The following is a 9,478-nucleotide window of genomic DNA, read 5'->3' as shown; positions in this document are numbered from 1 at the left end:
CTGCCTGGGGTCTCCGGTTGTGAAGCTTATGCTCTCCCTCTCAAGACGCATAAAGCTTGCTGCAGAAGAACCCTATTGTGTGTGGTGTCCTCATTCGCGGGCGAATCAGCGAACACTCACAATAACTGATAAATAAAAAGTCACCAAATCAGAGAAAATGACACAAACCTGAGGTTAATTGAAGTGAAGACTCACCTAATATGTGGGTGGCACCATTCCCTCCTTGGCTGGTGTTTCCAAGGAGACAGGAGAGGGTGAACCAAGTACCAGCATTCACTGCTCTCAGCTTCCTTGACTGCAGATACATTTTAACCAACTGCCTCAAGCTCCTGCCTCTCCCCCCCCCCTCCCCAAGCCAAAACAAATCTTTCCTTTAGTGGGCTTTCTGTTGGTTATTTTGTCACAACAGGAAAAGAAACACAAATTTAAATAAAATTAACATAATAAAAATGATTTTTTTCACATTTTCTTCCCATGCCCATCTTTTGCTTTTTACTAAAAAATTGTGTAAATTGTGGGTGTTTTGCCTGCAAATATACCCACACAGTTCCATACTATAGGCAAGAAGAGGTTGTCAGAGCCTCTGGAATTCAAGTTACAGGTGACTGTGAGCAGCCATGTTGGTGCTGGGAATTGAATGGATCCTCTGGGAAAGTAACCAATCCTCTTAGCCACTGAACCATCCCATCATAATAACGTCTTTCTTCTTTGTCTTACTTATTTATTTATTTATTGAAAATTTCAAGTGATAGCCTGGAGTAGCTGCAAATATGTGTCAATCCCCCTGCCTCAACTCTAAAGTGCTGGGATTACAGCACTTTGGCCACCCCAGCTTTTGCCCTTTGAAAAAATTTCAGGGCTCAGCATGGTGGCACACACCTGTAATCGCAGCACTTGGTAGGTGAAGGCAGGAAGATCAGGAGCCCAGATCCTTAGCTATATAATAAACGAGATATCAGTCTAAGCCATAAGAAATCCTGTCTTAGTTCCAGGACAAACTAGGGCTATACAGAGAAACCCTGTCTCGAAAAACCAAAAAAAGAAAAAAGAAAGAAAAGAAAGAAAGAAATCCTGTCTCAAAAAGGAGGGTCAGGGGACAGGAGAGCTGGCTCAGTTGGTAAGAGCAGAACATGTTCTTACCGAAGACATGGGTTGAGTTTCCAGCGTCCACATAGCATCTCACAATCCTCTGTAACTCTAGTTCCTGTGGTCTAATGCCCCCTTCTGGCCTCCATAGTTCTTACATGATGCATATAAACTCCCATGGGCACACACATAAAAATAGTAAAATAAAAATTCATGTAGGCATCTATTTCCTGGCTTTTCCTCAGCTATCGTCTACCTTTAACTCCTAAAAGAATATGAGTACTTAAATAAGTGTAGAGCTGTTTTCCTAAATAAGTACCGTTTTTAAAGCTAGTTGCTCTCCATTTCTAATGCAAAAGTTCACGGTCCCTGCACCGACACTGTGTATTGGTAAATCAATAAGTGTCACTGGTCTTTACAAGTACTGGGAAGAGAATGTCCACAGGAGTTAATAGGGAAGGAACCATGCCCAGCCATCCGAGAATAAGTCATAGGTAACAAGATCAAGGATCCTAAATATCCGGTGTTTCAGTAAATAGACAACAGCTAGAATGTGAGGTGCACCCACAAATTTAGAATGGAACCCTGAGAACAACGGAGAAGCATCAGCCCTTGGGAGGGTTTCTCACCCCACCTCCCTGGGTCAGTAATTTATGGAAAGCGATTGGGAGCGGGACATAACCCGGCAAGACAGTTTTTGCCTAGCCTATGTGAGGGCCCTAGGTTCAATCCAACACTGGGAGATGGGTAGGGATATAGATAGACTAGGCAATGCTTCTGAAACTACCGGTATTTACTATGTATCTCGGAAGACAAGGCCCAATTGCTTTTAGAGTTCTGGAAAACACAGAGATAGTCAAATACAGTTGCTGGCCTGATGCTAGCTAAGATTAGTAGGTATGCAAAAAATGATACAGATAAATGCGCTATTTATAAGAAGTACTCCAGGAAGACAGAGAGTAAGGAGCAAGAAGAAAAGACCTAGTCAAAAGCATTTTATCAGAAATTAGGGATGTGGCTCATATATTTAGCATGCATGAGGCCTTCAGTTTGATCCCCTAACACCTCAAAAAAGGGAGAGATATGTCAGTCAGTACGTGCTTGCTGAGTAAGTGTAAGGTGCTGAGTTTGAATCTCCACCATCATATAAAGTATGCACCTGTAATCCCAGCTTTGGGGAGGAGGGGACAGGAGGATCGCTGGAGCTTTTCAGCCAGCCAGTCTAGCAAACTGGTGAGCTCCAGGTTCAGTGAGAGATCCTGGCTCAAAAACTTAGGTGGAGGGTTGAAGAGATGGCTCAGAGGTTAAGAGCACTGACTGTTCTTCCAGAGTTCAATTCCCAGCAACCACCTGGTGGCTCACAACCATCTGTAATGGGATCCGTCGCCCTCTTCTAGTGTGTCTGAAGACAGCTACAGTGTGCTCATAAATGAAGAAAATCTAAAAAAAAAAAAAAAAAAAAAGGTGGACCCCCCTCAGGGAACGTTCTAGGGCATGGTGAATAAAATGTCAAGAGCCAGAGGATGGGAGGCGTGCTGAAAAAGTCTGACTTCCAGACATGAGATGGCCACTGTACCCAGGAACTCACTGCAGCCATTATTACCAATACAAGATCAAGCCAGCAAGATCAGTCAATGTTCCAACAGGCTTAGTAGATTATTAACAAGGGAGGAAAAAAGGAAGAACACGAAGTAGAGAAAGGAATGTGCTAGAGGCGCCTGCGGGAGATGCACTGTTTACATCCATGAAATTGCCAAATAATAATAATTATATATAATATATATATTTCAAGACTGGATCTCCATATGTAGCCCTGGCTGCCCTGAAACTCACTCTAGAGACCAGGCTGGCCTCTAACTTATAGAGATCCTTCTCTGCCTCCTGAGTGCTAGTATTAGAGGCATTCACGGCCATTATGCCTGTTTAAAGATAATCTATTAAAAATTCAAATAATGAAAAAAAAATCAAATAATGGGCAGGCAAGATGGCTCAGTGGTAAAGGTGCTCGCTGCCTAGCCTGACCACCTTTATTTAATTATCTGGACCCGGAACTGATTCCTGTAAGTTGTCCCTAACCCCCATGTGTTCCAACACACACACACACACGCGCGCGCAAAAACTAAAAGTTAAACCAATAAATAAATGAAATAATAATAAAATAAGGTGGAGATCAATACAGGAAGACTCGGGATACAATCTGAAAATACCACATAAAGCATTTTACTCCGTATTTAGCAAAACCGCACCAAGAATGCTAATGCTGAGGGGCCTGGAGAGATGGCTCAGTGGTTAAGAACACTGGTTACACTCTTCCAGGGGATTTGAGATTGATTCCCAGCACCCACATGGAGGCTCACAACCATCTGTAACTCCAATTCTAGGAGACTATATGACACACTCTTCTGGTCTCTCTGGGTACCAGGCACACACATGGTACCCAGATATACGTGTGTGCAAAACACCCATACACATGAAATTAATCTTTTTTTAAAGAATGCTAATAGAGGTAAATTAATAAAAAAATAAATTGTGCTAATAAACAACAATAAATGTCAATACCCCGAGTCCAGCCCCCAAAGTCTGAGCTAGAGAAAGAAATCCTTGTGTGTGGTGGCGAGTGTGTGAGCCATGGTGGGCAGGAGTGAGGGCCTATTGAACCTGACCGTGGCTGCGCTTTCAGAGAAGTGTCTGGCACAAAAGCACGAAGCAACCTGTTTACTGAAGCCAATGTTTATCCAGTGTAAGGAGCAAGGCCAAAGGAAGCACCATAATGGCCAGATCTGGAAGATTCTTGCCACCCCCACCCCTTGCAACCCTCTCCCCTCAAAACACACACACAAATCTGGGGACTTGGGAGATACAGGAGGAAAGGATGCCACAGGCCATGCTTCAGGTTTATACCTGATAATAGCCAGGTCATCCCAAGGCAGGGGATATAGGTCACTGTGGGCATGTCCAAGTACAAGGTCCTGGCTTCCTTCCCCAGGGAAGAGGGAGAAGGTGAAGTCCCCAGCATCCCCACAGACACTGGGCCAGGATTAGGGAATGGTTCAGTCCTGTCCTACTTCCTCTTACCTTTGCTACAGGAGCAGCTTCAGCCTTGACCTGTTCCTCACATCTCACCTCTGTCACTAAACCACCAGCATGGAAAACTGGGCTGCCCTGAGACGTACCATCCCTGCCCTAAAATGCCTCATTTGCCTGCTTCCACCGAAAACAGAGAGTGTGTCAGGGGGGAAGTGGAAACAGTCAAGACGGGAAATTGGGATGCTGGGCTGGACTCTCTCTCTCCCCTGTGTGGGACAGAGGTCCCTGAGGTGAGCAAGACAGTGGGAGAGAGCCAGGCATAGTGACTTTAAACCTAGGAAGCAGAGACAGGCAGATCTCTGAGTCTGAGGCCAGCCCTGTCTACATAGTGTGTTCCAGGACCATCAGAGCCACAAAGTAAGACCCTGTCTTCAAACAAAACCAGTAACAAGAAGAAGAAGAAGACAGTTGAAGAGAAGAAAGCACAGAAGAGCTCAGACCAATCCTCTAGTCCGGGAGTACAGATTCAGCCAGATTCATTTGATTTTTTGTTTATGTGTATGAATATTTTGCCTATATGTCTGTATGTGTACCGTATGTGTGTCTGGTACAGAAAAGAGCATCCCCAGTACTGGAGTTATAAACAGTTATCAACTACCACATGGGTGCTGAGAATTGAATCCCAGTCCTCTGCAAGACCAGCCGCTGCTCTTAAGCCACCTGCTACCTTTTAAGATGGTGGCTAAAAGGGTAGACAGGGGAGACCAGCTCTGCCTAAATAGCTTTTGGTGTACCCAGCCCCCTGCTGTGGAGTGCCTCCCCCCACCCCCCACACACACAAAAACACATACCCTACATCTAGACTGAGCCTATACCAAGCTCTTGAGCCTGAACTTTTGAATCATATATGTCCTCCCTACCAGGTCTAAGTCTTGAGGGCTTGTGAAGAGACTTTGTGTCTTCACAATAATATCTTCTATTCTTCCAACACAGGGTATTGTATCCATCTCTACCAGGAGTAAGACCGGGCCCTAGAAGTTTTAACAGCCGCAGCCAAGGCTCTACTTCAGATTATTTTCTGGACAAAAAGGCTTTTAAACTTCACCTCCCTAGAATCAAGCCTACAACTATGTTTAGTCACCTCAGCAAACAGCCTCTCCTCAGGGTCAAGGTGACCTAGCCCCCGACTCTGGGCAGTGCAATCAAGGTCCAAAATCCCCTCCCTCCTTCTCTCTGACTTCAGAGGGAGCAGAGAAGCCTGGGCAAGGCTGGTGGGCTGACGACCAGCCCTGGCCGGTTTTAAGCAGTTGCAGGTTAGGCAAAGTAGACCTTCCCCTTCCTACCTTTCCGAAAGAAGAACATCCCCTTCATCTCTCCATCTCCAATCAGCATCCAACACACACACACACACACATACACACACACACACACATACACACACACACACCACATCACCAAGGGAAAGAAGGCTATCTGGTAGGATCAAGGCTACAGAGTTTGACTCAAGCCAAAGACCATGGCTACCTAGGACCCCATTGGATGTAGGGACGGCTCAGCCAGGGACACCACAGAGCATCCTTCTTCCTCCCTGGCTGCGTCCCCTCAGCAGCTGACCTGGAAAGCTGGGTGGACACTTGGCCAGCCTTCCCCCATCCTCTTATCCCCCACTTCCTCCTTTCTGGACAAGTCAGTCCTATTGTCTCAGCCCTCTGGCCCTCTGAGCAGTAGGCTGGTCTACGAACCCGGTAAGAACGGACCTGGAGAGATGCTAAGGAGGATCCTTAAGAGGCACGGAAGGATCCACAGCCCGCTTACTGTCCTCCCTTTCACTGGACCAAAATACCCCAGCACTCCGAGTCTTAGATCTTCTCAGCAATCAAGGGTCTGCTCTCCGCTTGGAATGTGCCCCACCCCCATCGCCAACAGCACTCCCTCCCAGCCACAGAACAGACCTTGTTGGGGGGATGGGGTTCTCCAGGAGCACAAAGCCACGCTTCTATATATTCACGTGTCTGTACTTCAGGATCAAGATCGTGAAATCTTAAGTAATGATTTAGAACTTTGTAAGTGTAAACGTGTGGGCGCGAAGTAGAAACGGAAAGCGCTCTGGAAAAACCAGGGGTGAATAAGGGGTGGGACCCAGAACATAGGCCTCCACACGGAGAAGCGCCGTAGGCCTCTGAAATTCCAAACTTCCCGCGGAGAGACCCTGAGCCTTCACCTCCCTATTCCAACTGGACTGTGTCTACACTCTCGCGCCCCTGAAAGTCCGAACCGAAAGAGCAAAGGACCAGGTTCTCTGTCCCTAATTCCTCTGGTCACAGAAACCTGCCCTCCCCACGCACTGCCGCGAAATAAGGAAAGGAAGCCAACCTACAGTCACAGTCGACCGTAGCCTCCCACTGCGAGAGTGGATAGAGGAACAGCTCTCTGACACTTAAGATCCCTTGCGGAACACCCTCGGCCGCAGAACCTGGCTTCCCCGAGCCATTAAGTCCCCAGCTGGCTCGGGTTTGGAAACTTTCTGCGAACTTGCAGAGTGGGTGCATCGTCACCCACCCCTTGGGTTTTCACCGGGGGCCTCGGCCCTCTCCCTTTCCCAGCCAGCTGGACCCAGCCCTTCCTGCCGGCCGATGGCTAGGGCGGAGCGCCGAGGCAGCAGCCCTTACCTGGGACGCGCAGCCAGCCCGCTCCGGCGCCGCGCTCAGAGCCAACTTCGGCCCCAGGCAGGGCGCCGGCGGGCGTAGGAGGGACTCAAAGCAGGGCGCGGGGCCAGAGCCCGTTCAGGCGGGGTGTGATCAGGCCTGAGCAAAGGTGCGGGGGGCCTGCCTCCCAGGGACCCCCGACTGAGCTGAGCGCGCTCAGTGGCTCGCTCTCCCGCCCGCCTCCCTAGGCACAGTGCTCCCCTCTCTCCGCCAGGGTGGGCCGGGCTGCATCACCGTGACATCACCTCCATTCCCGGCGCTCCTCCGGGGCCAGCAGCGCTCCAGGTACCAGCAATCCTAATCCCCAGTAACAAAGCGCGCCCGGCCCTGCCCCCTCCGACTCACCTCCAGGCTCGGCCGACGCGCACTTTCGGGTTGGGAAAGGCGATCGGAGTTTCTGGCCAAACTGACTAGTGGGTTGTTGCTGTTTACTGCCACGCCCCCGCACGCGGGCGCGCGCGCACTTGCGCGTACTCACTTTCTGGATTCGCCTTTCTCTCCCGAAAGAGGTTCGGGGTGCAGCCCAGTACACCCCTAGGCTGCATCTCCCAGCGATCGCACGCACCCACAGACGCACGGTGGCCACCTTGGCGCGTCTCCCCGTGACAGACACCCAACCTTTGTCACTTTCGTCCTGGCTTTCTCATGAGACACATGCCTGGCACAGTTCGCTGCTCCGGGCTGGAGCGAGGAACTCACTAGGACACAAAGTCCGTCTTTGTCACGGCTTTCGCGCCCCCTCCCCTAGCGAGCTTGCACACGTGGACACAGCACATACGGAGCGTCCTCCTCTCGTGCGTGATCCTTCCCGGAGAGCCCAGTCTCCAAGATCACGAGGGAATGTCACGGCGCACGTCCCTAACTCTGTGGACTGAGTCCAGAACCCCTGCGAACTGTTGGCCAGAGTCTTTGGCCGCCTGACTACCCCACGCCCGAGTTTCTTACAACGCGGGCTCCCCTACCCGCCTCCCGGTTCCCTGTGGTGGCCTGTCCTAATTAGCCTTCTCAGTTTTGTTCCCGAGGTAGTGTTTAACAGGATCCCTGTGGTCTATGCTCTCCTGGCCACGTTGTTGCTGACTCTGAGTCCAGCCTCTCCCGAAGTCTGGAGACCTTTCCACGAATTCAGATTCCCCCTGAACCACACCCCCACTCCCTGCCGGGGGGATCCACCCTTTCTCCTCCAGCCCCGGGAATCTGCTGAAAAGAAACCGCAGAAATAGGGAAGCGAATCCCAGCTGAGGCCTCTCTGGCCCAGTAAACAAGAGATTTTTTTCTTTCCGGCCACTTTCTCTGGGGACCTGGGATCCCGCGGGAGTGAGCTGTGCTGTCTTTGGAGCACTGAGTGGGTCTGGTTGCATTGCGCTGTATCCCCGGAGGGGACAAGTGGCAAGAGCAAGGGAGAGGTTGTTGGGCCTGACAGGGGCCTTGGGGACTCTGGGGGAGGGCAGGGAGTCGGGTCTCAGGGTGCGGGTTCTCGCGACGCCGAGTTGCCTGGGGGATCGCCAGGAGCGCGGTTGGAGCCAGCCGGTGGCTGGGCAGGCTGCAGGGCGTGTTTGCCCAATCCTGGGCGCCCGCGAGGCGGGGGGAGGGGGGGAGGCAGCTGGTCACAGGCGAGGGGATAGCCAGGTGGAGGAGGGCAGGGAGCTAGTGACCCGTACCTCCCCGACTGGCTGTGTGTTTGCGTACCTCCATCTATGACAACCTGGAGTCTAAACTCAATGAATCACCCGGAGTTGCCGGAGCGATAAAACCTTAGGCCGGTTCCTCCTCACCGCTCTGTTCTTTTCTGACTCTAGGAGGAATGTTTATTTGGGGGGGGGGGGCGGGGAGAAGCCTGTGGGGCCCAGACTTTCTAGAACCCTGAATCCTTTCCTGTGCCGTGTAGTTTCTGTCAGGTCTGGGGAATGTGGCAAAGCTCGAACTATTTCAGTGGGTGGCTGCTGCGGGGGTACCCGCTCCCATTCCTAAATCCAACTCCCAGCCCAAGGTTAGGGATCTAACGCTCAGGTGTCAAGGCTTGAATGGAGCAGGCAGTTAGTGCCCACGCTAGCTAGAAAGGCAAACAGACTGGTTAGACCTAAGTGAACGGACTAAGTCTCCCTGGCCTCTGCCTGCTTTTCATTAACTAGGTTGACTGATGCCTAACTCTGCTGAAGGTTTTTGACATCTGTGAAAAGCCAGCTTAGGGTGGGGGTGGGGGTGTCAGGACCCTGCAAAGGATCTCAATTTTCTGTCTTCTCTTTTCCCTACAGTCTCCAAAACTATATGACTGGTTTGCCCTGCTTCGTGGCTCACACCTGTAGCTCTAACCCTTGGGAAGAAGAGGCAGGAGGATAGAGAACTCACAGTCATCCCAAGACCACCCTGAACTACATAAAATTCTGTCTCCAAACAAAACCACCACTCTTAGCCCCTGCTTCCCACCAGGCAGGGTTATCTATCTGGCCTGGTTACCCACTGAGAGTCACTTAAAAGGGACTGTCCCACTGGGGCTGAGCCCTGCCCTCAGCTAGCCTTGTGAGGCAGCTGGCCTTAGAAAGGAGGCCAGTGTCTGAGAACTCTTAGCTCTTCTCTGTTCTCTAAGGAACCCCTTCTGTAACAAAATCTGCCTTCAAAGGACAAAGCAAGTCCCTGGGGCAGATGGCTCCCACCTCTGCTTC

General features: G+C 50.7%; 1 protein-coding gene across 7 annotated transcripts in view; it reads right to left on the bottom strand.

The window, feature by feature from the left end:
- Window positions 1–7,636, bottom strand: part of Gprc5c (G protein-coupled receptor class C group 5 member C) — a 21,461-nt gene extending 13,825 nt beyond the window's left edge. For 2 of the 7 annotated variants that reach the window (XM_021177095.2, XM_021177096.2), the window contains exon 1: window positions 7,297–7,636. In XM_021177095.2, the coding sequence (XP_021032754.1) occupies window positions 7,297–7,363 (67 nt within the window). In that variant the 5' untranslated portion in view covers window positions 7,364–7,636. The other 5 variants (XM_021177099.2, XM_021177101.2, XM_021177097.2 and 2 more) reach the window with 4 other exon arrangements.
- Window positions 7,637–9,478: the final 1,842 nt, after the last annotated feature.

Source organism: Mus caroli, chromosome 11 (assembly GCF_900094665.2).
Source record: "Mus caroli chromosome 11, CAROLI_EIJ_v1.1, whole genome shotgun sequence".
NCBI classification, from domain to species: domain Eukaryota; kingdom Metazoa; phylum Chordata; class Mammalia; order Rodentia; family Muridae; genus Mus; species Mus caroli.
This window is presented reverse-complemented; position numbering and strand designations above follow the sequence as displayed.